Source organism: Ambystoma mexicanum, chromosome 9 (assembly GCF_040938575.1).
Source record: "Ambystoma mexicanum isolate Mex_15411 chromosome 9, UKY_AmexF1_1, whole genome shotgun sequence".
Lineage (NCBI taxonomy): Eukaryota > Metazoa > Chordata > Amphibia > Caudata > Ambystomatidae > Ambystoma > Ambystoma mexicanum.
The window spans coordinates 806,693,559-806,720,983 of NC_090931.1; the positions used below are offsets into that span (position 1 = coordinate 806,693,559).

At 48.2% G+C, this 27,425-nt stretch overlaps 1 protein-coding gene across 8 annotated transcripts in view; it reads left to right on the top strand.

The window, feature by feature from the left end:
- The window catches only part of KCTD18 (potassium channel tetramerization domain containing 18), a 465,170-nt gene that overhangs the window by 286,918 nt on the left and 150,827 nt on the right, over window positions 1–27,425 (top strand). For all 8 annotated transcript variants that reach the window (XM_069615783.1, XM_069615788.1, XM_069615785.1 and 5 more), the window contains one exon: window positions 13,139–13,332. In XM_069615783.1, the coding sequence (XP_069471884.1) occupies window positions 13,139–13,332 (194 nt within the window). The remainder of the gene's footprint in view (window positions 1–13,138; window positions 13,333–27,425) is intronic.

Here is a 27,425-nt window from a genome sequence, read left to right on the forward strand (position 1 = left end):
AAAGAATTGCAGGCGGAGCTGTTGCTTCCTCGGTTAATGCTGGTCTCGCGGTGAGGGAGCATAGCTCCCTGATATGCTGTTTTGGAGGGCGATGCACGCGCATGAGGCGGGACACTGACCTCGTTCTGCGCATGTGTGCTCAAGTGGTGAGCGCTGTGTTTAACCCATGCGACGCTGTAGTGTAAGTTGTTGTGTCACGGTTGGACAACCAATCCTTGAATGTAGGTCCTTGCTTGTGCGGGGACAATTGGGAGATGTCCTAACCCGTGACAAGTGTAGTTTGGCAGAGATTTGTGCGCATGCGCTGTGCGGGTCATGTGAGTGTAGGAGTATTGTGTGTTTGCAGAATTGTTCCTGTTGGTTAGGGCATCGGTAGTGATACTTGTTCATGAATGACCATGTTATGTGGTGCAGTGTTACCTGTATATATGATGTCTGGGTAGTTGCCCAGGGTGTGGGCAATGCCCATGGACAGTTTAACTGGTGGCAATGGCATTGTATGGGTGTGGGGGGCTTGATATGTCTTATAGGTTTCCTTTGTTATTGACAGGGTGGCTTGTTGGAGTAGGTTGGATCTGTTGGCATATCCCGGCTGGGTATCTTATGGTAGGGGTCTAGTGTTGTCCATGACACTATGTGTAGTTTCCTGGTGTCTGCTTCATGTCCAAACTGTTGGGTTGGAGACCTTGCTGGGTCATTTTAATGGAGAAATCAGATTGTAAAGTCTGTTGTTGTGTGGTTTGGTCGGTCAGTGGGCTGTGCAGCTATAGGGCTGGTATCAGGAATGAGGAGGAAAGTGTAGCATAGTACACGTTATATCACAAGAAAACATTGAAATCATGATCACAGAATTTAGGCAATTTTTTACGCATCTGAAATGTCAAATCAGTCTGGTTTCTTCTTGATGTGGTTTGTGCTCTCTGTTTCCTCCTTTTGGTCCATTCTTGACTGTTCGTAGCCCAATGAATTGTATCTGACTTTTATGTTCCATCTGTTGCCAGTGGTTCGCCAAGTGTAGTTTGGGATCCTGAGAGTGGATGCTGCTCAGGTGTTCCCTGATTCTGATGCATACTTCTCGGATGGTGCTTCCCATATAGATTTTTTCACATACATGTATAATTGTGTAAATCACATTCTTGGTTCTGCATTTTGTGTTCAGTAATTTTTAAAAGTTGAACAGTCTTTGAAGGTTGCAATTTTTATTTTTTGGCAAATGTGCACATTCTGCATGAACTGCATTTTGTGAACCCAATGGGGGTACTGAATATGAGCCAATCTGTGGCGGCTATGTTTTTTTGGGCCAAAAAGGAGGGGCTTAGTATATTGCGCAGTGTTGGCGCTCTGCTAAATGATATGCTTGGATATGGTCCCAGACTTGGTCTGATATGTTGGTCCATCATTAGAAGTTCCCAATGCCTTGTCAGAATTTTTTTCACTTTGTGGCTGTCTGCGTTGTATCGGGTCACGAATCTTATGGTAGTATCCTTACTCGTTCGCTTACCTTTGGGCATTAGTAAGGTTTCTCTTGACATGGAATTATTTAGCTTTTGCCTTTCTAAGGTTAGATGCTGTGTATCCCCTGCTGGTGAACCTTTGGTCCAGCAAGCAGCATTCTTCTTCAAAAGGTTCCTCAGTGTTGCAGTTGCGTCTAGCTCTGATGTATTCCCCCTGGGGGATGTTTTAACAACTGTTTCTGTGGCAGCTGCTTGCATGAGGTACCAAATTCACTTCTGCTGTATGTTTTGGTAGTTAGTTTGTTGTCATTTATCATTATTGTTAAATCCAAGAAGCCTATCCTGGTAGCACTGATATGGCTAGTGAGCTCAATTGCGAATGTGTTGATGTTAAGATATTGGACATACTCATTTAGTTGTTCTGGTGTCCCTTTCCATATTAGGATGTCGTCGTCAATGTAGCAGAACCACTGGACGATTTGTTACGTAAATCTCTGGTTGGTCATGGCATGTTTTCTCTCGGAGTGCAAGAAGCATTTAGCTAGAGTTGGTGCATAGCTTGCACCCATTGCGATTCCTCTCGTTTGTCTATAGTATTCGCCATTGGAGATGACAACATTGTTGTCTAATGAGAATTTCAAAAATTATTTCGTCATTTCCGACAGTTCGTATTATGAAGCTGATTTGTCTGCTAGTAGGTATCCCAAACTCTGTATAGCTAGCTCGTGGTCTATGGAGATGTATAGCGCTTTTACATTTATCGTGACCAAAAGGAATCCTGGTTCCGATTGAATTTCTGAAAGAGTATGCATGGAGTCCTTCAGGTATGTTGGTATTGTAATAACTAGTGGCTGTATGACGTTGACGTACCATGCTAGCGGTTCTGTAAGTCCTCCTATTCCGCTCATTATTGGTCTCCCCTCCGGTATCCGTTCAAAAGCTTTATGGATCTTGGGCGGGAAATAAAGAGTTGGCATAATTGGATGGCTGATCTTGAGATAGTTGAATTCATCATCTGTGATAAGTCCCCTTGTTTGGTAGTTTTTCAGAAGCTGTTTGAGTTTTTTCAACATGCTCGTATGTGGATTGCTGTTCAATTTGATGTAGTTATCAGGTAGGCTTAGGTGGTTCTCTGCCATTTCTATGTAGTCCTGTTTGTTCATCACTCCAATGTTTCCACCTTTGTACGCCTCTTTTATTATAATGTTTTCATTGCATAGCTGTTGCAAGGTGGTGAGTTCTGTTTTGCTAATGTTGGCTTTTTTGTTGCGGTTTGAGCCTCCTTGATCTTCTAGTTTGTGCAAGTCTGTTATGACTTCTTTTTGAAAAGTGTCTATATAGTTCTCCAGCATGGGGTCTGGCATGGATTCACATGCTCATGAATATTCCCCGTCGTCAGGCTGGGAATCCTCGGTAAAGAAAAAACCAGTATCAGTTTCGTTTCTGATCTGTCTTTCGTAGTAACAACCAATCACCGGTCTCTGCGTCATACTGACCACAGCCAATGACTGCCCTCCACCTAAGCACCGCCTATGGCAGCCATCTTCAGATTTTTACCGCACGTTCATGTGTTGGGATCCTCGTGCTATTGCTCTCGAGCGTTAGTGCTATTTTTTCACGTTTTTTCTCAAAAACTTCGTTTTTGTTTTTCGGTCAAAAGAGCCTCAAGCTCCACCGACTCTCTATCCGATCAACGGGGACCCGTGTCGGATTCGTCTGCGCCCCTCAAGGGTGAAGATTTCGTCGAGCTACGCTTTTGGAGGACTCCAGAAGTTTCTCAGGCCCGGTCATGGCCCAGGAGAAGGGAAGCTCGACGCCCGGAAAGCTGTTCAGGGTCTGCCCTGGATGCCAGCTGCAGAACGTCTTCAAGGAGGACGAACACTCTTTTTGTCTCTACTGCTTACATGAGGACAAGACTCACGTGGAGAAGGACTGTGCGTTTTGCGGCAACATGTCGGAGCGGACCATGAAGGACCGCCATCAACGTCTCGCCAACTGGCTAGAAGGGAAGAGCCCGTCCGGCGAGAAGAAGAAGAAGAAATCCGAGCGGTCTTCTAAGACCTTTGAGGACGCCCCGGCGACGGGGGTCCAACATAAGGCCAAGCACCGCGAGTCCGCTGGCACCGGGAGCGCCGAACGGTCGGGCTCTACGGGCGCCAGGCAGGGCGCACCCTCCACGGCACCATCAACCACGAGCCAACGCTCTGGGTCGGGTAAGAGGAAGGCCGAGCACCCGGCGAAGCTCCTGGAGAGGCCCCGGTCGAGCTCGAAGGCGGAGGGGGAGCGAGGCGGTGTCCCCCCCCTCAAGGATAAGGCGGTGAGCGCACCTAAGGTGGTGAAGGCCTTAATCCATCCGGCCAAGCCCTCTATCGAAACTGTCGCGGCGGCCCTGGCTCAGCCTGTGCAGGCTACACCAGTGGTGGCGACCTCGGGGTTCAGAGTCTCCCTGCCACCTCGGAGGGAGTCCTCTTTTGTGCCCATCGATAGGACCCCCGTGAAATCCCCCGAGGGGAAGAGAAAGGGGGGGCAGGGCGTCGTCGTAGATTCGGCTTCAACCTCGGAGGAGGAACTGGTCGAGGTCTTAAGCCACGGCCTCGGCGTGGAAGAAGACCGGCCCGTCGGGATGGATCCCCTGATCGCCCGACAGGGGCCCCGATCGCCCGTCTTGATTCCCCTCTGCCAGCACCGCAAGACAACTCGGCGGCCATTTTGTTGGCTATACAGTCCTTATGCTCAGCGATAAGGACAAGACTACCGTTGCCGACGGAGGATCCTCTCCCGTCGGGGTGACCCAGAACCGGGACCTTCTGGTGTTCCCCCTACTAAGAAAAGAAGGATCCACCCTCCACCTCCTTTTCAGCCGTCGTGCCCCGTCCAGCCCTCCTCCCCGTCCACCCGAGGGGATGATACGGGGACTGACACGGCAGCGACGGGTACGGACGACGAGGTATACGACGAGGATGTACCGTCGTCGCCTCCCACCAGGGCTTCTCCGCCCGACGAGATTGGATCGTTCCACTCCATGATCACCAGGGCATCCGAGCTTTTCCAACTCTGCCCTGAGGAGAAGAAGAAGGAAGGTTTCCTTTATCAGCGGCGCGAGGCCAAGAGGAAGACGGTCCTCTCAGTGCCTCTATTGGACGACATTTGGGATGAGGGCCTCACCCTCCTCAAGAACCCTTCCACGACGCCAGCTAGAAGAGACCGGTACGAGAAGAAGTACCGGGTCCCGGACACGGCCCCCCTGTGCCTCCGGGCGCAGCCTACCCCGGACTCCGTCGTCTCCGCGGCGGCCAGGAAGAAAGCGGGGGGGTGCGGCCTCCACATCGACTTCCCCACCGGACGGTGAGGGAAAGAAATTGGACGCTATGGGACGCAGAGTCATCTCGTCGGCAGCGACGACGATTAAAGCGGCCAACGCCTTGGCTATCGTGGCCCGCTACGACAGGGAGCTCTGGTACAAACTGGCTCCCCTGCTGGACTTCCTGCCGGACGACAAGAGGACAGAGGCCCTGGAGATCCTGCAGGAAGGTGAGGTGGCTTCGGACCACGCCATTACCGTTGCGACGGACATCGCCGACACCGGGTTCCGCCAGTTGGGCAACGGCGTTTGCCTTAGGCGGCGTGGATGGCTCAAGGCTACGGACTTCCGTCAGGACGTTCAGACCAGAGTCCTGGACATGCCCTTCGATGGGAACAACCTGTTTGGGAAAACAGTGGACGATTCCCTTCAGGCCATTAAAGCGGACACTGAGACGGCCCGGGCCCTGGGAGTTCTGCAACAACGACGGACGCCCTTTCGGAGCAGCGGAGGCAAGGGCGCCTCCAAAGGTTCCGGCGGCGGTTTCTCCACCTACCGTCAAGCGGCCCGCTCGTCGTCTCAGGAGGCCTACAGAGGACGAGGCAAGTCTGGCGGACCCCGCGGTCGTCGCCAAGGAGGTCAAGGCGGCAAAGCCTCGTCGAAGCAGGATTGAACCGGCCGTGGGGTCGGGCCCCCACCGAAGCACCCCGGTGGGAGGCCGGCTGGCGAGCTTCGTCAGCGTGTGGGAGTCCATCTCCACTGACCCTCCTCCCACGGTGAAGGCCCCAGATGCACCTAAGGTCGTGAAGGCCCAGGTTCACCAGGCAAAGGCATCTATTGAGGGAGTGGTGGCATCCCTGGTGAAGGCCGTGGATGTGGGTTTCCAGGAGGCATCCACCAAGGCGAGAGTTTCCCTGCACGCCTAGAGGGAATAGTCATTTGTGCCCATTGAGAAGACTCTCGTGAAGATGCCGATCATCCCCGAGACAGTCGCCCCTGGCCGAGAAGAGGGGGGGCAGTGGTCCAGCTAGACTCTGAGATCTCTTCCGAAGAAGAGCTTTCAGGCCTGACAGTGCCTGAGAAGAAGGGCATCCAGATCAGGCCCTACGGGAAGGACCCCGACGATGCGGATGGGGAGAGCAATGAGGGAACCGATGAGGAACGCAGGGCGGCGAGGAACCGGACCCCATGCTGCTCCCGACACTCCCGTCGCAACCGCCTCTACCACCGACGGACAGATCAGAGGACATCCTACAAGCTCTGCACAGAGATACGGACAAGGCTGCCCACGCCAATGGACAATCTGGCGCCTGGATCGTCGGAGGATCCACCAACTAAGAGGAGACAAGTCCATCCTCTTCCACCGTACCACCCCTCTCCTCCATCCTCTCTGACGAGGGACGAGACGGAGCCGGATAAGGCGACGACGGGTACGTACGACGGCGATGACGACGGAACAGATCTCTCGTCGCTGGTACCCAGGGCTTCTCCCCCCAATGAGATTAGATCCTTCCACGCCATGATCTCTAGGGCCTCAGAGCTGTTTCAGCTCAACCCTGAGGAAAAGGAGAGTTTCCTTTATCAGCGACGAGAAGCCAAGAGGAAGACCGTGCTCTCGGTCCCCCTGTTGGATGACATTTGGGACGTAGTCTGGCCCTCCAGAAGAACCCATCCTGGACCCCGGCGAAGAGAGACCGGTACGAGAAGAAATACCAGGTTCCAGACTCTGCACCAATGTGCCTCAGGGCACAGCCGTCGCTAGACTCGGTGGTCTAGGCGGCGGCCAGGAAGAAAACTGCAGGGTCGGCGGCATCGGCGTCCACTTCCCCACCGGACAGTGAGGGAAAGAAGCTAGGTGCCATGGGACGACGGGTCATCTCTTCGTGGCCTTTGTGGACCGCTACGACAGGGAGCTCTGGTTTAAAATCGCTCCTCTCCTGGACTTCCTTCCAGATGACAAGAGGGCAGAGGCCTTTGAAAACCTGCAAGAAGGCGAGGTGGCTTTGGACCATGCCATTACGGTGGCCACTGTCACAGCCTCTACCTTAGAATGCCCCTGCTCTCACTAAACCAGCAACCCACCCACCCACACACACACACGTGCCTTCAGACTCCCACATAGGGCTACACATCTCCTCACAGATATGAGAAGAAAACCAGTTGGACCAGAGCATGGTGCTCCTGGAACCAACTGGATCAATCATCATTGAACTGGGACTCAACATGGAGGGGGAAGCGGCCTAACGAGACACCAGAAACAACAGACTAGTTTCTGCCAACGCTCTGGGTGTGGCTGCCTATATAAGCCACACCCAGACAGGATTCCACGCTTCGCGTTACATTGTCTTTGGCAGCAGGACACTCACCGCGATTTGGGAGCACCTGCTTTCTGCAAGCAACTTTATTTTCTGCATCCGACTCCCATTCTGGGGGAAATCCAGTCCACGGAGCCACACCAGTGCTGCACTTACCTGTTTTGGATCCTCCGCAGCTCCGGCCCCCTCCTCCGATCCGCAGCCCGCTGCTCAGAACTTCAGTTCTTCGGCTCCGCTGCAGCTCCGTCCCCTCCTCATCCAATCCATGGCTCAGCTGCTCCGATCATCTGTTCTTCGGCACCGCAGCAGCTCCGGCTTCTTCATATGATCCGCGGCTCAGCAGTTTCCAGTCAGCGTGGCCTGTCTCCCACAACAGCTGGTTCGCTCCGAGCCCCGCTCAGCTCAAAGTCCTGCAAAAGAAAGGAAAAAGACAAGAGTGCAAGAGAACGCCACGATACAGACAGCAGAAAGACAGATGAGAAAAGCAGGCAAGTGGCAAGAAAGACACACCAGAACGTGATAAAGCAAGGCAGCAGGACTTGAGGACAGAAGCCTGCAAAAGGAGACAAGCAAGCAAGCAAGAAGGGAAAGACTTAATAACAAACACGACATAGGAAGAGACATTACAACAAAGGATACTCTCCAAAGTATAGCGCCTTTCCAAGCCACAGCAGGACTGGGCTGGAAAACACAACAGTGAAGTAACTGGTGATCCAGGACAAAAGCGCCCCTGCTGAAAACGGAAAAAGCAGGACGGAGAGGCTACCTTCAAAATAAACGAGGTGAGCCCACACACGCACACACCAGGGGTGGGAAAGGCAATAGGGGGAGTGTGTGAGAGCTTGTTTACCAGAGCTTGGTCCCCAGAACTCACTTTTCCTTTTCATCCTTGCATTCATAGATCAGCCATCCTAGAGAAGACAATCAGGGAAGGAGTGTTGCACGGAGGTTCTGGATTCCCCCGCAGAGCTAAGGTGAGCATAACAGCCACGGACATCGCCGACACCGGGTTCCACCAGATGGGCAATGGCGTTTGCCTTCGCCGGCGTGGTTGGCTCAGGGCCACCAACTTCCATCAGGACGTCCAGGAGAGGGTATTGGACATGCCCTTCGACAGGGACAACTTGTTGGCAAGACGGTGGACGAGTCACTGCAGGCCATCAAGGCAGACTCTGAGACAGCCCGTGCCTTGGGCACACTCCAGCAACGACGGCCATCCTTTCGGTCCTCCGGCAGGAAGTCTCAGGGTGGCTCCAATGGATTTGGTGGCGTCTCTTCTTCATACCGTCAAGCGGCCCGTTCTTCATCCCAGGAGGCCTACAGAGGCTGCAGCAAGGCCGGAGCAAAAAGGCTTTGCTGCCAGGACGTCGGGCCCCTACACGAGCACCCCGGTGGGAGGGCCGGCAGGCGAACTTTGTTGGCGCATGGAAGTCCATCTCCACCGACCGTTGGGTGCTGGATGCCCTGGCTCACGGACACACCCTGGAGTTCCAAAGTTAGTGTTCCTGTTTTCCACCTGTGGCCAGGAAAGAAAACCACATTCCGCAACTGCTTCTAGAGGTACGAGTGACGCTGAAAAAGAGCGTGATAGAACTCGTCCCGAAGAGGCTCCGGGGCATACTCTCAGTACTTCCTCGTCCGAAAGTAGACCGGCGGGTTGCGACCCATTCTAGATCTCCACTGCCTCAACAAATCAAATCCCAGAAGTTCCAGATGGTCACCCTTCAGCACGTGCTGGGACAGCTGAAGGAAGGAGATTTCCTGTTGTCGCTGGACTTGGAGTATGTGTATTTCCATATCCCCATACACAAGGGGCATCGAAGGTTTCTGCGCTTCGTGGTCCAAGGGCAGCACTACCAATTCAAGGTCCTTCCCTATGGTTTGAACTCGGCCCCAAGAGGCTTCACCAAGTGCCTGGCACTAGTGGTGGCGCGGCTGCGCCTGCATGCGATCCACGTCTACCCCTATCTGGACGGTTGGCTCATCCAAGCAAAGTCAAGGGAACTCGCCGTCGAACACACAGCGAGGACTGTCCGCCTGCTGACGGAACTGGGGTTCTCAATAAACTATGCAAAGTCCTGCTTGGTGCCATCGCAGGAGGCTCGGTTCCTGGGAGCCAGACTCGACACAGTGGCACGCCAGGTGTCACCGTCGGAGGACAGGATAAAAGCCATCCTGGGCAAGGTACAATGGCTGTTGACCATGGAAGTTGCCAGGGTGAGGTCCATCAACTCCCTGCTCGGCATGATGTCATGCATCTACCTCGTTCGGCTGTGCAGGCTGTGGATGCGGCCGCTGCAGGAGTTACTCGACACCCGTTGGATTCAAGTGTCAGGAAGCTTCGAGGACAAGATCGCCCTCAACGAGACATTCCGTCGAGCGATTTGGTGGTGGAGGGATGGGGCGCGCATACTGGAAATCTCCATGCAAGAGGCCTGTGGCCCCCTGGAGGAGAAGTCATTGCACATCAACATCCTGGAGCTCCGGGCCGTGTTTTGGGCCCTCAAGTCAGTCCTTTCATCCCTCAAGGGCAAGGTGGTGCAGGTCTTCACCGACAACACCACCACGATGTTCTACTTTCGGAAGCAGGGGGGCACCAGATCCCCAGCTCTCTCCAAGGAAGCGCAGGATCTATGGCACTGGGCCGTCGTCCAGAGGATGTTGCTGGTACCCTTTCGTCTGGCAGGAGTGAAGAACACTGTCACCGACTCACTCAGCAGGTAGCTGCGCTCTTGCCACTCTTGCCAAAAGCGGGAACTTTGGCAGGATCAGGTGGACCTACTGTTTCGACAATCCCTAGATCGATCTGTTTGCGATGGCGACGAACACCAAGTGCCAGAGGTTCGCCAGCAGGTTTCCCCAGCCGGGGAGCATGGGGGATGCGTTCATTCCTCTATGCGTTACCACCATTGCCGTTGCTTCTGCGACTCATCAGTCAGCTTGGACAGTCCAGGTGCAGGATGATCCTCGTTGCACCAGTGTGGCCGAGACAGATATGGTACCCGGACCTTCTGGACATGTCAGCGTCCCCTCCAGTCAAGCTTCAGGCAGACGCAGATCTTCTCGCCAGGGAAGGAGGCGCGATTCTGCACCACGACCGGGGGTCCCTGAACCTGCAGGCCTGGCTCCTGCAGCGCTAGAGTTTGGAAGATACGAGATCCCGGCGGACTGCAAGGAGGTACTTGCCAAGGCCAGGGCTTCTTGGACTCTTAAGTGCTACCGACATAAATGGAAGAGGTTCACCGTCTGGTGCCGTGCACAGCAGACAAACCCTTTACGGATTACGGCTTCTCAAGTGCTGCCGTACTCGCTGTCGCTGCCCAACGCGATCAAAATCCATCCGGTGCCTATCTCCCGGTACACCAGAACTCGGGGGCGGTCGTCGCTGTGGTCGCATCGCCTGGTGAAGGAGTTCATGAAAGGACTTTTCTGCTCGTTCCCTGCCGGTGAAGGCTCCGGCCCCGACGTAGGAGCTCAATGTGGTGTTGACTAGGCTCATGGGTCCTCCGTTGGAGCCTCTGCATATGGCGCCTCTGAAATTCCTATCGTGGAAGACGGCGTTTCTTGTGGCCATCACCTCCGCACGACGAGTGGGAGAGATCCAGGCCCTCTCCTGTAAGCCTCCGTACTTGACATTCCGCGAAACGAGGGTCGTGCTGAGGACACACCCCTCCTTCATGCTCAAGGTGCTGTCGGACTTCCATCTGAACAAGTCCTTGGTGTTACCTGTTTTCTTCCCGTCGCCGGCTGAGAGGACTTTGCACTTGCTGGATGTGGCAAGAGCACTGAAGTTCTATGTGCACCGCACAAAGGGTTTTCAGAAGACATCACAGCTGTTTGTGAAGTTTGGCCCTGTTAACCAAGGGAAGGCCCTCTCCAAGACTTACATTTCCAGGTGGCTCTCCGGCTGCAACACCCATTGTCACCGTTTGGCAAACCGACCGTTGCCTGGTCGTCTGAGAGCCCATTCGACCAGAGCGATTGCTGCAACTATGACGTTTCTGTCTGGTGTGCCCCTGCAGGACATCTGCAGGGCTGCTAAGTGGAGGTCGACGCACACCTTCACGAAATTCTACTCCGTCGACCGGGATTCCAGGGAGGAGTCCAGAGTGGGCCAAGCAGTGCTGCACAACCTGTTCACTTGAAGGTGAGCCTGGTGAGGAGGTAAGTGATGCTTAATGTTGAGCCTTGCCACCTCCCGTGGTTGTGCATTCATGTACTGCTATGTATTCTTTATTCATGAGCATGTGAATCCATGCCAGACCCCATGCTCGAGAAGGAACAAGTTACTTACCTGTAACTGTTGTTCTCCAGCATGGGTCTGGCATGGATTCACATGCGAACCCTCCCGCCTACCCCTCTGCTGCTCTTCTCTTGGTCCTACTGCCACTTTACGTGCTACCAAATCTGAAGATGGCTGCCAGAAGAGGGGCTTAGGTAGAGGGCAGTCATTGGCTGGGGGGGGGGGGGGGGAGTATGACCCAGAGACCAGTGATTGGTTATTAGGAGAAAGACAGTAAAGAAACAAAACTGAAACTGTTTTTTTCTTTTCTGCGGATTCCCAGCCTGACGGGGAATATTCATGAGCATGTGAATCCATGCCAGACCCATGCTGAAGAACAACAGTTACAGGTAAGTAACCTGTTCCTTATTTATCAATTTAAGTGTGAACTCGTAGTCCCAATTGTGGTCAGCCGACCTGTGTTTCGACCTTGTGGGTCTTTATCAAGGCTGAACTCATTTTAAAAATACACACATATCCAGCAGTTTGTTTGAAATTCATGACGTGTGCGAGGTGACGTGATTGCAGAGTGTGAAAACAGTGGTATTGTGTTATATTGAGTGCATACATATGTATGCAAGTAGTTATGTATCACAACATCAATGTGCGCTTAATGTTTTATGTACAATAATTGTTGTCATATATACATGGGCTGTAGAGAGAAAGAGGAGAGAAGAGATGGGGAAGAACGGGGAACAGAGCAGTGTTAGATCGGTATGCTGGTACGTATGTACAGTATCTATTTGTAGTTATCTTACCGAAGGTATAGGTGGGTCTTGCCCCTGGTGGGTTCCCGTATGTGGTCTGTTCAGGTCCTGTGTGTTCACTGCTGGGGTCCTCAGTGGGCCTATTGGTAAGTGGATGAGCAGCATTAATGATGGACTTAGCATAGGTGGAGGTTCCACGTGGTGAAGTGTACGTGAAGTGCTAGTGCCTAGTGCAAAGACACAGTGTTGGTGGTAGCATCTCTGCCGTCCTCGGGATTGGATGCCATGTGTCCCCTGGTCTAATTCTGCTATCGTATCTGTGGATTGTGCAGGAGTGAGATCTAGGATTTGTTTGTGATCCCATGGGGGCCAGGTCTCCATCGTTTGATGGCGACCTGGTGTTGGGCTTCAGGGCAGTAATAATTGCGGTTGAGCGTGCGTTTGAAAGTACTGCAGTATATAGCAGTCTTCTGGGAAGCACAGTGCGACATCAGCCTAATGCTGGTCTTGAAGCCTGTGTTGTCAGATCTCCATCATTTGATTGTGGCCTGGTGATATGCTTGAGACCACTATGCAACGTGAGCCTAGTGCTGATCATGGAGGTCGCGTTGAGGGGTGAGGGGGAGTGATGCCGTGGTCAGACCAGGAAGAGTTTTAGTTCATATCCCGAGTGCCTTTGCATCATGGACTGTCGTTATGGGTCGTGTTGGTGACTAAATTTGTGCAGAGTGACGATACTAGTGCCTATCTGCATATATCACGACGGTTGGGTTGGGTGCCTGCTGGCTCAACCGATGTAGGAAGTTGCAGTGTCCATGGGTGGTAGGCAACGCTAGTTGTCGCAACTATATGGGCAGGCTGATCTGTGCAGTGATCGTTTCCAGAATTGGTTGTAGAGCGAGTGCCAAGTGCCGTGTCAGTTCCGGCAGGGATGTCCTTGCATGGAATGATGGGGCTGGGATTCTCTTACCTTGTGAAAAGAATTGCTGGATCTGTTGCTTCTATCCTGCTGATCCTATCCTCTGATGTTTTGTTTCATCTCTTGCACCTTAACTGCATTTGGCTTTTGTTTCTTTTAGGTTTTATCAGACTTCTGTGATTCATATGATTTAATATGCACAAAACCAACAGTATGGGTCCTGCACTATCTCAACACATGTGCAGCTAGCTGTGAGAGCAAGATCATTGGAGTGTATGCCACCAAGGAGGACGGGATGGATGCAATTCATAGCCAGCTCGGAGGAAAGATCCACAGTAAAAGTGTACATAAGAGGTAAGCATGTTCCATAACCCTCGGCAATGTGTGTTGCAATCTACTATGTGGCTTGCATAATGTGGCTTACTTCTAGGTATAGAATAGAGGGGAGTCGGGCTCTAATTTCGAACACTCCTGTGCTAAGTTCAATTTATTGGTCTTGTGGTCCTGATTCTTCTGTGCAAGGTCAAAGGTTGGTAGAGGTAAACCCACACCTCTAGGAAAGTATAGAGAGACAGTCCTGGTTACCTCACAATGTATTACTTTGAGAATCTTTTGTATGAATTGATTCTTACGCTAAATGCTTTTTTTTGCAGTGAAATGTTTATTATAGTATAGACTCATAGTCTAGTGGTGGTCCACCGACACGTGTTCGACCTCGAGGGTTCTTTATCAAGGCAAAGTGTAGGTTTTTAGGATGTGGGATTCCAAAGACAGCCTCAGGCGAATCCAAGACTGGGACCTGACAAGGAAACTCTGAACCCAAAGGGGGCTCAACCTGGGGCAACACCCCACATCCTAAAAACATACACTTCGCCTTGATAAAGACCCCTCGAGGTCAAAACGCGTTTCGGCTGACCACCACTAGACTATGAGTCTATACTATAATAAAGATGTCACTGCAAAAAAAAAACATTTAGCGTGATAATCAATTCACAGAAAGGATTCTCAAAGTAATACATTGCGAGGTAACCAGGACTGTCTCTCTATACTTCTGGCTGTAATTGGATTGTGTAACAGCCCAAAGCTTAATTCTGGACTTTTAAGGGGTAATATTTGATCTCCCCTGATTTGCCAAATGTCCGAATTTTTGTTGTTCATCAAATTATCCCACATCGCCCCTCCCTCCAGAGAAAATATCCTTTGCTCCCCTGACTCGCAATCATATACTCATTACTCTACCCTGGCTCGCAATCTTACGCTTGTTACTACCTACTTTAGCTCTAGTGTTGCCTCATGTCACCACAGATGCTAATATGACTTACTTTTGGTCTTGCTTTTGAAGTTGCATTCGTAGATCTTGTTGCTGTAACTGAGACATGCCTAGTGCACTTTGTAGATGCATTCACCCACGAGTCCGCGGATGTAACCTATGCTGTACTAGCCATATAAATCAGTCCAAGCCATAGTTCCTGTTAATGGCCTTTTCTTTGTCTTCCACACTGCCTCTCTATTGTTTCTCGAAATAAAAAAAACAGCAATGGCAACAATTTTGGCTTTTGTGTAGGCATGGGAAAGGTTTTTGCCACTCACTGCTGTAGTAGCCATCAGTGTTAGAAGCTGCAAAATGGTGCGAGTACCTGGGCATATATAAGCAGTCCCTGGAAAATGCGTAAAACCTATACACAAACCAAAACTGTTGGATTTGCCATTGATTGTTTTTAACACAACTTCAGTGAAGGACATGAATAGTGCTTATAAATTGAGTGGCCGAAGGCAGACCTGGTTCTGGCATTTTTATTAAACAAGTGTACAGCTCTAATTAAGTCATTAACTGTTGGACAACTGCTTGGAGAAAACACTGGGAGGCACTTTGAGCATACAGTTTGATGGTAAGGCTTATTAAAGCTAGTTTAAAGGGATCCCAGGAGGATGTGTTTTGAACGGGGAGGGAGCAGGAAGTGGATGGCAATGGTCATAGGGATAAGCTGGACATGGGAAGTCAATGGGTGGATAAATAACCAAACCACGCCTACAAGCTTTGTGTCTCTCTTCATATGCCATTTCTCTATAGTTGTACTCTAATGCAGTAGTTTTGGCTTATAGGTGATTTCTCCATAGTTGTACTCAAATGCAATAGTTTTGTTTTATAGGTGGCGCCAAAACTAAAAAGCCAAACATTGAGGTATGACAACAAATAAAACATTGTGGAAGGAAGGGGCAGTTGGTTAGGAACTGAAGCTGTCGTAAAGAGTTTGGGTAGAACATGACATTACATCTTGCAAGTCCAGTTTTTATAGTTTGAAGTCCCTTAATGGAATCAATGTAGTTGTTGTAATTAGGTTGTTATTTTGTCTTTCTTATTTTCAGGATGTCAAACTTTGGTTGTCCATGTGGTCCAACCAGTCTCTTTTTGCATAGCATTTTAACTCCTGTCATCTGTAATGAACATACGAGAGCAAGTCACACTCATGCACCACGTTTTTTAACTCTACTTCCTCATTTAGTCTTTGTGCCATCATCCCTGTGCACAGATGTTTCCTGCTCCCAAGTTGTAGCGTAGGTGCATTTTATCCTAGAGTTTGTATACTTTGATTTTATTCTAAAACAAGAATTCAAAGGACTTGTTTATATAGTGAGACTCTTTGCTTCGATTTGGATTCTATGCATAGGTAATCCGGTGCATCTCTTACCTTTTTTTTGTGTGATCAAATTTGAGTTTGTTTCCATTGAACCCTTTCCTGCAGGGGTTTTCTGCTAATGAGCTGGAACACCAAATTACTTGGGATGCTATTGGCACAAGAGTGGCTGGCCAACAGTGTATCTTTGAATGAGTTGGACACCTGGTAGCATACGTTTTTCTTTTTCTTTTTTTTTCTTCTTTTGAAGCTTGTGTTTTTCTTCTTCTCATGCACTTTTTGTGTTCGGCTAGACCGACTTGGAACTGCTAGATTGACAATCTGGGCAGGTCTAAATGATATACATTTAAAGACACTGTGGTGCCAACATGTCAAGGAAAGAGAAGCAATTGCCTTTTCAAATAAAAGAACACAGAGTTCACCACAAACCATAGAAATATAAAAACTGGTTGGCTAAGTTAATCTAGGTTTGTCTCTGTGGTGACTGAAATATTCATCCTTATGAATTGCATAACACAACTGTTCTGAGTAAAGTGAGATCTTCATGTCACATTCTTCTTGTGATACAGGTATTGGGTGAGGAAGTCGGCAGTTCTTCTTAGCCTATGAAAAATATGTCTGTGAAAAAAATAACCCAAGCTAAAATAGAGTTCAGCAACCTGTTTCTAAAATTCTTTATGCTTGGTGAACGTATATTTTTATTTCTGGAACTCTGACTCCATATCGTCTTTCATTGCTGTGCCCAATTTGTTTCGTTGTTTTGATAATGCTTCGTTTTATTTGTATTTGTATGTGTTTAGTGCTCTGGCTGCCACATTTCTTTGTGTTATGGTGCCGTAAATGTCCAGTGTTACTAACATTTTATTTAGTGGCATTCGATTAATGGTCCTTGAAAAATGTCAAGGCTGAGTCAGTCTTGTCTAGATTCAAAACTGCGACCTACAGGTTTAACATTCGTTGTAACTTTGGCGAGTTGCATGTCTGGTCTGATGTGTAAGCTCAGGCGAGCTGCTCTCAATTAAAATTGCCAAAATCCGCCACAGCCACTCTTACAACCCACCTAACTTACAGATCCCCAGGCCCACCGCTCTCCTTCGAGGAAGACGTTGCACAACTCCTCTCCACCAACACTAAGCCTGCCTCCAAAATCATCTTCTTGGGCGATATCAACTTAGGTCTAAATGACCCATCTGATTCCCATGCACCTGCCATAGCCAACACCATTGAATACATAGGCTTCACACACCTGATTTCAAGGCCCACCCATGATAAAGGCTGCACGCTAGATTGGATAGCAAACCTCAACTGCAACACCAGCATTCTAACCAACGATCCTTGCCCCTGGTCAGACCACAATGTTATCATCTTCAATATTATTGAGGTATCTTACTCGGAGGTCTCATCCCAACCAGCACCGGCCTCCATCTCGAGAAACTCACAAAACCTATCTCCAGCCAATATACTCCCGCCTACTACTACTGCTAACAGGTCACTCACACACAAATACAGACCCCACTATCATAGCTGAGCTTTACAACCAAACCCTCTTCAAAACAATCAACAAAGTAGCACCTCTGAGCTTAAGCAAGCCCAAACCAAGTGCCCATTCATGGTATACCCCCAGTCTCAAACCCTACGTTCCTCTAAAAGAGCAGCAGTGACTGCCTGGATAAAAATACCCTCCGACAAGAAAAAACAGCACTTCAAAGCCCTTTCCAAGAAGTACACGCAAGCTATTCTGCAAACCAAAAGTGCCACATACAACAGGAGGATTAAAGAAGCTAGCACAGGGATAGGAGAGCTCTTTGCTATCTTACGCAAGCTTGAAACACCAGCTCACCGACTTGATGATAATGCCACCAAAAATCTCAGCTGATGTAAGGACAACCAAAATGCACTCCTTAATTACAAATTTCCCTACTCCAAACCAAAATTACTGCAAAGAAAACAAACTCCCGACATCTGACCAGCCCCTAGACCTGCACCCCCCCACCCTCCCTCCATCCCCTGGTTCAAATTCACCCCGATCACAGCCACTGAAACTACCAAGATCATTAAACGATTGAAACCATCAAAATGCCAAGGAGACATTTGACTGGCTACCCTTATAAAGGATTGCACTGAAGAGCATGCCCCTTCATCACAACGCTAATCAACAACTCCCCAACTGGCAATGTCTCAGAGAATCTAAACAGATCCTGGGTACATCCCCTCCTCAAGAAGCCCACACTAGATGCCAACATCCCCACCAACTACAGCCCTGTCTGTACCCTTCCTCCCCAGAATGCTTAACAGCCTATATGCAAATTCAAAACCATCTCGAAACCCACAATCTCCTCGGCAGCCCACAATTAGGCTTCCGCCCCAGCCACGGAACGGAATCCGCCCTCCTGGACTTAAAAATCCAAATGGACGAAATCAAAGACCATGACAATATGGCCACCCTCCTCATTCCTTGACCTCTTAGCCGCCTTTCACTTAGTCAATCATAATATTCTTTGCCAACACCTCTCCTCAGCTGCCCAACTTCTCGCCCGAAGCCATTGCCTGGATACAGTCCTTCCTTTCTAACCGTACAATGAGTGAGCTCCTCAGCGGCAGCCCAGCCTTCCCCAGTCACCTGTGAGTGCCTCACGGCTCATGTGTCTCACCGACCCTGTATATCTTCACCAAACCCCTCTTTGACCTACTTGATGTGTGCACATCACATGCACTAACTATGCAACGACACCGAAAATCCTCCTACCCATCTCCGGAAACTATAACACTGCAATGCACTCAGCAAACTATACCAAACCATCCAGGCCTGAATGGCACAACACAGTATATGACTAAATGACGAGAAAACTGAACTACTCCTTATTGGCACTCAATCGCGGCGAAACACACTCAATAACTCATACAAATCCTTATCCATCAACGTGAACATCATCACTGTTGCCAAAGAAGTAAAGACCTTGGGAGTATAGTTAGACTCCACGCTATCGCTAACTAGGCAGGTAAACTCTATCGCAGCAGCATATATTGCGCAACTGTTCAATGCCTGCAGACGATTCCTATCCACCGACAGTTGCATCACATTTGCTAGAGCCCTCATACTATCCAGGATTTACTACTGCAACTCCCTCTTTGCAGGCACTAATTCCCACAACATAAACAAATTTCAGATAAATCAGAATAATGCTGGAAGAGCAGCTCTAAAATTCTCTGAAAAATACCAAATTTCTTCAGCCAGACGTAATATCCACTGGCTGCCTGTCCAAGAATACATCACACTCAAAACACTAGCACTGACGTACTGACCCTCAAATGTATCTCAAATACTGCCCCTACCTCCTCGGCCAGAAAAATGCCTAAGTCCTAATTCGCCAGAGCTATCCGGGATTCCTACTCTCATTTACTTGCCATTCCTAGGTACAGGCAACCGAAAGCAGGGGAAGCAGATTCCCGGTTATCGCTGGCAAACTTTGGAATGCCCTCCCTCTAGCCTTCACATCGGATGACTCCTTCTGGTCCTTCTGCAAAGGCCTCAAAACCTGGCTCTTCTCACATGACCTCCAAATTTAAATTTAACTTAACACATCTAACTCTTGGCACATCCGTCTCCCCCCTGACCTGACTAGAAATATTGTTCCAGACAACATGTATCACAAATGCTAATAACTATTGTAACTACTACATGTAACCAATATACTACCTATGCCTGTAACCAAAGCGCAACCATTGCCTTCATGTAACCAGCGCCCAGATTCCACCGGGTACGGTGCACTTTACACATGTCAAAATAAATGAATAAATGAGCACTGATGATTGGGGCTGATCCCAGATTTCGGATTCAAAGAACTTGCCAACCTCAATTTTTTTCAAACATTTACAAATTGAAATAGAGGTATCGAAATAAACATTCTGTAGGCAGGAACCTAATGCAGCTCCTAGGACGACACCACCCAATAAGTATGAACTACTTCTGTGAAACGAGGAATGAACACAGAGCGTCTCATTTCAGATGAGCCGCATACTGTTTTACATATGACCAGTTATATTTTAAATGGCTTTTAGAGTTTCATAATGCACCCTTTATACAAAGTCCCAAAAGCTGAGAGTTTGGCACACATGTAGGTTTGTGTGACACCTATTGGACTGAGGAGTTAGAACTTGCTCCTGGTAGCTGTTGGTGTCCTACTCGCCAGGCTTGTCTAGGCTACAAGCAGGGACAAAATAACTCCCAGTAATTTCTCCTTTATAGCAATGATGACTTCACTGCTGGCTTCACAGGTCAGTAATGGGCCAGGCCCAAGTTATAGACCGGAGTGAAGTAAGGGTCTTAACTCCAGGCCCCTCGCCGTTAACAGGCCATGATGCCTATGGGGGGAGGGGTGATTATTGCTATCAGCACTGCAGGTTTATAATCTGGGGTGCTAATGGCAATGTATCTGTTTAAATCACCAGGTTACACGCGCAACGCAACCCATTCATTTCAATAAATACTAACCCATGATGGTTGAATCCCAGTGATTTGACCGAATGAAAAAGTATTGAGGCTGAAATATCGGAAAACAAAGTGCTCGAATGACCAAAAGTTCGAACACTTTGTTTTCGGACATTTCAGCCCCGATAATTTGTTTCTCACATTCTCTCACACACACCCACAACACACCCACAACACACCCCCCAGCATACCCCCACCCACACCACCAACATAAAGAAACCCCACTTACCTTCACCTTCACGCTGGTTCCTGCAGCGCCAGTTCCCTTTCACTTCTGTGATTGGTAACTGGTGCCGCAGGGTCCTTTTCTTTTTTTTTTTTCTTTTTTTATTTATTTATTGATTCATTTTTGAAATGGACGGCTGCGGGGGTGTCCCCCCGCAGCCCCCGCTCACTATACCATAAAGTATAGTGAGCGGGGCAATGCGGGGGACACCCCCGCAGCCCAGTTTTTTTTTAATGCTACCACCAGAGGATCGAACCTTTGGTGTTCGATCCTTTGGTGGTAGCATTTTTTAGAACTTTTGGTCGTTTCGACCTTTTTTTTCGGTCATTTCGACCTAAACCTGATGGCCACCATGGAAATAGAAGTTGGGGCTTCCAGCGGAGCCCCTCCTCCATTTTCATGGTGGCCCGGGAGCACATGAGGAGTGGCGCTGGAAATTGACAAGTAAGTGGGAGGGTAAGCGGATGTGAAAAATAGGCGCTGAGGGGAGTATGGGCCGTGGCGAGGGTAGGGGTGATGGCGGTGCATGTCTGAGCAGCGCCCATCTTGCTCCAAAACACGGCTTGGATTGTGTGATTTAGCCTGGGTTTGGAGCTACCGGATTGGTTTCCACAGCCGCCCCAGGTGCTAACAAATATTATGTTTGAAAGCATGACAATGCAAATTGCATTTCACAGAAAGAGCGGGCTACTTTACATTCTAGGACCTCCAACCAATGTTCCTCCCAGAATATAATATGCAGTATCCAGATTTGTCATGCTTCTTCTTCAACACATTTCCAAACTCTCTCCTCCTAAGTAACACCCTCTTTGTCTGCAGTCACCATTTTGCCTGGTGGGATCCCCCGCAGAGGCAAGGATAAGATCATGTATACTTTATTTTAACTTCATAACAAAACGATGTATTTGCAGAAGCCAAACAGTGACTTGAGACCATTATATACCCATTAAAGGACAAGATATTACTGGTTATCTAGATCTGTGCCTTAGTGGATTAATGTAATTCACTACAGGGTTGTGAATTTAACCTAATAATCACAGATTAGAATCTGGGCAAATCCACTCCTCCTTTCATCTTTCCAAGAACAAAAGATTGAGTTCCATTGAGTGCGACAGCAGTTGCTAACAGTGGGGAGCAGAGTGAGACAGGTAAGGAGTTGGTTCTTCTTTGAATTGCCTTTTATCCATCTCCTCTCTGAAGTAAACTCCGGAACTACCGTTTTTTTTTTCACCAGGATGTATAACCTCTTTAGTAAACACACAGGTCCGAGAAGTCCGGTGTGCACTACCTGAACACATTCTCCAAAAGCAAAACCGGGGGCCCTTTAGATCTGCCCACTGAAAGTGACTTTTTGGGCCCCTCTTTATTCACTTGATACGTCAACCCTCAAGATACAGGGGGCGGGGTGAAACCAGAGTATATCTCACCCACTAGTCCCCGGGAATCTCTCTCTCAGGTGACCAGGGCATGGTCATCGCCTTTTTATCCAGACCCTGTGGGTGGACGAGTGCGGGAGGATCACCTGGGTGAGAGGGGTCTTTGGGGTGTGGGAGTGAGATAGCCGATGGTGAGGCACCGTATTCCTCCTCTTTTTTTTGTTCATCTACCCCATCCTGTTTTAGGATTTTCTGAAGTCTCAACTCCCCCACCTCCCTTTTTTTACACAAACACTGGGCTGAGGAAGAGGGTGACTGAGAGTAACCAGACAGACAAACTCTCTTGCATCGTACTGTCCCGTTAATCTGGTCAGGCAAAGTCTAGCACTTTACCCCAAGTGCATACAGCTGATGCCATTTAGCTCTCCTCACACAGATAGAATGCAACAGCTAAAGATACACTGTGAGCAAGGCAGAACACGAGAACAAGCAGAATTTCTGGGACAAAGGCACACCTACTGGAGCAGAGCAACGGGCCGAGGGACAAGAGCAGCAGGCCGAAAACCCCAAGGCTTCCCTATTGGTCGTTGCCTCCGGCAGGCTGCGGAAGACACGTGGGGAAGGCCAGATCCCACAAGTGAAGATTGCATTGTGTTTCAAGGACGCCAGCGAACGACCCTCCGGGGTGAACGGCAGAGTTGGGGAGGCGAGGTCAAGCCTGGGGTACTAACAAGGAAAACGCAAAATAAGAAAGAAGCACACACAGCCGGTGAGTTAGCAAGTGACCTGAAACACTGTTGTGTGTTAAAGTGAATGAAGTAGCAATTTCATACGACAAGTGAAGGCTGCACGCTTGTGGATGCGACACGAAGAAAGGCAGACCTGTGAATGAACTGTAAAGTAAAATACAGCTGCAAGATTAGCAATACTAAATAATGAAGTGGTCCTGTGAAAGGAAGTAGCCCATTCGAAAGTCTCTGTGAAAGGTGCATTGTTTGAATTAAAAAGACGAACATACAGCAAGAGTGAAAGTAAATGGTGAAAGTTGAGTCAAAGTGTTCCTGCGGTGGTTTGTAACCAAAAGCCACGCACATTCGAAATACTTCAAAATCTGAAAGGGGTCCAAACCCGATTGAGGGAGACCCAATGTGTATTAAGCTTGGGGAAGGGAACCTCCTTGCAACTTTGTGTAAACTACGTTGTGAGAGGTCTGAGCCCAGCAGAGGGGGACCTTTTGTGAACGTTTTGGTTGAAACCTTATTCTGAAAGTTGAAGAAAGGAACTTTAAATGTGGAAGGGCCAGATGGGCCTCAATCCACGGTTGTGTACTTTGTTGGAGGCTGAGCCAGAGTGTGTCATCCTGCCTAAAAGGATCGCCGTAACTCGTGAGGCCCAACGTGGGGAGGAGAGCTGGTACAGCAACATTATTATTTAAACACTGACTTTTCCTTTTTGCATACATTTTCCCCTTTTTACACTTTTTGTACAGTAGATGGGGCAGGCATTAGGTTTTTGTTAGTATAGGCCATTTTCATTTGACAGACTCCACTAGGACTGTTTTGTTTATCATTTGACGGTCGAGACTACTCCCATCTTAGTTATAGGGCAGAATATGAGTTTCTCCAACCCCAACATTTTCAATAAAGGTTTTACAATTTGTATCTGTTGTGTCAGGTCCAATACTTGTAATACCATGCCTTTTCTACATATGGTCTAACATGTGGGATATGACTCAATTGAGACAAACTGGCAGACCCCAAAATTCCAGAAACGTAGTCATCGAGCATCAGATCCCTCTACCGCCACAAAAGAATCCATAGGCTTTGACATGTGTTGCAGCAGAGAAGCCACTATCCCTCCAGGGAAAAGAGGGATGATTCCCACAGACTTAGTCCTATTACCCCCTCCAGGTTGTTATATAAGATTGGCTCCAAAATCTGGCCTGGAACTTTGGCCTAGATGTTCTGCCGGGTGTCATAGACCCAGACTTTCGGGGAGATATAAAGAAGCAAAGTGGAGGAAAGTGGTATTTGCTGGTGTTCATTGGAGGAGGGGATCGGCAGGGAGTTCGGGCGAAAGAAAATACCCAGCGGAGTATGGCGCTGCATTCAAAGAGTCTGACCGGAGTGAGATCTCGATTCCAGGTAAGACGTCATGCTCCAAATGATGATGTCTCTGATTGCTCCGTGATTCTCTGAGACCCGGTAATCATGTGGGGAGGTAATGTCTGCACTGGACATATCGGCGGAAGAGAAGTGAGTGAGCCATGTAAAGAAAGTGAGATGGTATCCCGACTCACTCAGGAAAGTACCTCCTTGGAGCAACTGCAAGCTCGGCTACCTCCTGTGATTATTTCCCATGCGATGGGGGCATCTTCAAGTTCCCGGGAAATGGCGCCCTCACCGATCAAAAAGGGAACGTCTGCTGATTGCGACCAAGCTGAAGTGCAAGTCAATCTACCCGGTTTGGATGAGCTGGAGAAAAGCAGACCAGGGGATTCGAGGACTCTGGACTGGCAAACGTATTAAATAAAACAATCTCCAGCGGAACCGACGATGCAGGAACCCCTCAAGCAATTGTTTTGGCAGGTTACTCCAATTGAAGGAAAGGATTTACAAAACTCTGAATTTGCAGCCCATCTAGCAAGGGAACTAATTGACTTGACCGAAAAATAGCATGCCAAAAAAGAAAAAGTTTAACTACCATCAAGGATCGGCTGACTGCCCTGGACCGGACCATGACAAATGTAGATATGAGTGCTGAACGTGCAGCTCATATTAAACCTCCAGATTGTAATTCTAGCTCTGGTGCTAAGCCAGCCTTGGGGCGGAAATCAGTCTATCAACAAACTGACGTACTAATTCAGAGTGCATCTATAGAGCAAATGAGCGGGAAACAGAATTGAGGGACTCGATGGGTTGAGACCCCTGCTTGAAGACCAAAAACAAAGCCAAAGTAGGGAGGCTACCTTGTGCTCGCCAGATATAGATGCTGTGAGCTTTGAAAAGAGGCTGTCCGATTGCAGCTCTCCTACCCCCTTCTGCCCTTCCCTGGCGGATTCACATAGTTCATCATAGCAAAAGCGAGACCATTGGAATTGGGAGGGAGTTCCAATAAATGAGGAGATGAGCCATTTTCAGCAGATGCTGATGGCGTCTCTATCTATTTCGCTAACACCCTTTACCAAATTGTATGAATCTATCCATAACTCCTTACAAGACCAGGCCACCCAAATTACAATGATGTAGACCAAAATGATTGGCCTAGAAGGCTTTGTCTTTAAGGCGGAAGAAAGATTAAATGAAGAAGCAGAAACTTCTAATCAGTGGCAAAATCGCCTATGCGACATGGCAAGGCGAGAATCCATTGATTAAGACCCTTCTAATGGAAGCAATCCTGAGGTTTGCAAATGGATGAGGTCACAATGGAAACAAGAACACGCCACTACCAGGAAGAACCTTAAAATGCAAGCTCCAAAATTGACTTCAACTGCCCCAGTAACTCTGAATGAGGACTATGAAGTGACGGAAATTGTGGCAATTAAACAACTTGAACCACAAATATCATCTAAGGAAGTAAACATGTTCTCAATATTTAAACCAGCAAATACCTCAGAGGTTTATGGGGGACCGTTGGAAAGAGAAAAAATGACAGAAAATTTGAAAAAAGTCTAAAAATGTAACAATACGCAAGAGAAAATGTAATGCTTCTAGGGCCTTTCTAAGGAATTTAAGAACACCGCCCGCCATGGATACTAGCCCATCCCCTAAACGTCTGAGAAGAGAATTGGCGCTACCCCAACCACAAGTTGATCTGGCAGTTAATGATCCTAATCCGACACATTTCTGATCAGAGAATAGTTGAAGCACAAGTGGAAGATGAAGCCCTCTCTGAAACCTGTCTAAGCGACTTAATTGAAATAAGGGATAGAGAGGAAGATGATGTGGAGTGGAACAACAAGTCGATCGGACTGAGAGGAAATTGAAAGACAAGTTGCCCAAGTTTCCACGAAACAGATGTTCAAACATGAAACCTACGGATAAAGATCTTCAACTACCATTAAGAAAGAAGGCCTCTCCATTTAAAACAATGGAAGAAAAAAGGTTGTCAATGGGGAAAGTACAAGTAGAGGAGATTGTCCAGAGAGAATCTGGAAAAAGAGATGAAAGGAGCTCTATGACATGCTCACATAAAGCTTGTCAGAAAACCAGAGAACATATAAAACCCGAAGTGGCAGTAAAGACATTTTTTTAAATTTTAACTGGAAAGAATGATCAGGTCCAAATGCTCCAATTTTGAACAGGAGAAATGTTATGAAATTACTGCAATATATTCCGAGATTATAAATTGGGTATTTACCCTGTTTTTTGTTATCGGGGGATCTGTTTTAAAAAGGGAAAATTACAACTCATCAAACAAAACAGAAAAAACTGATTACCCCCCCCCCCCCCCTGCCATATTATGGTGACTCGTAAAACAAGACATTTCTTCAAAAAAATTCCTTCAGAAAGATTCTCCACCATGAAGCACAAGTGGGACAAAAATGTGTATTCAAACAATGACATTTTATTGATCACATAAAAGATTTTAAATGCTTAAAAAACTGACAATTTTGTCACAACTAAGAAAGACAATTATGTCACAATTAAGAAAAAAACAGTCCAGGGATACAACAATCCATTCAATGGGGTAAAAAAACAGGAATATTGTGATGTTGCACTGTCATCCCAATTTCAAAAAACACACAAGTGTCTTAATTGAATTAAACACCCTTTTATAGATACTTATAAAGATCTCGTCATCATTTCCTGTTTAATATGCAATATATTCTGCCACTTAGACATATAACTACGGAGAATATTAGGGTGGTGGAGTTTGTGGTAGAGAGGAAAATGGACTGGGCGATCTTACATCTGGACTCACAATTAATTAAGGAGGTACATTTAGCCGAGAGTGAAAAACTCCTGCCACTGGGAACTCAGTGACCATCAGGAAAGGATTAAAGCAAGTTGGCAGGAGGCGACTGAAAAAGTATTGATTGAGTCCTGCTGTAGGTCCAATCCAGTAAGCCGAAAAGGGAGAATTGGGGAAAAAGAAATTGCAAAGAAAAAGGAATTGCACTTCTCAAAAAAAGACCTCCTCCCTTTAAAATTCACCTTAGAAAACCAAAGAAAAAAGCAAAGTATTGACTATGATCCTCAAGTGGGAAAGCAGAATGGTGATGAATCAACCAATTGGGATCGGCTGGCAGGTGCATTGGGAAACTGAACAAGAATAGACTGATTGCCCTCGAGATGACCATAGGTTCCTTACTGGATCATGTAATACAAGAGGATTTAAGTCACTATTTGCTAAAAACTCCTTCACACTGGGCTAATAGGATATCTTATGCTTCCAAGAGATGCGGCTCAGATCAACCAGCTCATGTGAAGGCTATGAAGCCCACTTAATTCCAGCCTTTAAAGGCATTTTGGGGAGACAGTACTCAGGACTCTTGACACTTACAAAAGTGGATGTTGGTTTAACAATAATCAGTCATGAACATCCAAGTCCATATGTGTAAATCCTAAAACTGAGCAGGGGATTGAAAGATTTGAAATTGTAAAACAGCTGCTAAGTGACCATGACCTCTTGGCTATTTCTTTACTTGTTACGAACCAGGTTCAGCCATTGGGGAAAACTGAGTCCGGTAGAGGTCACCTGGGGAAATAATAGGCTCA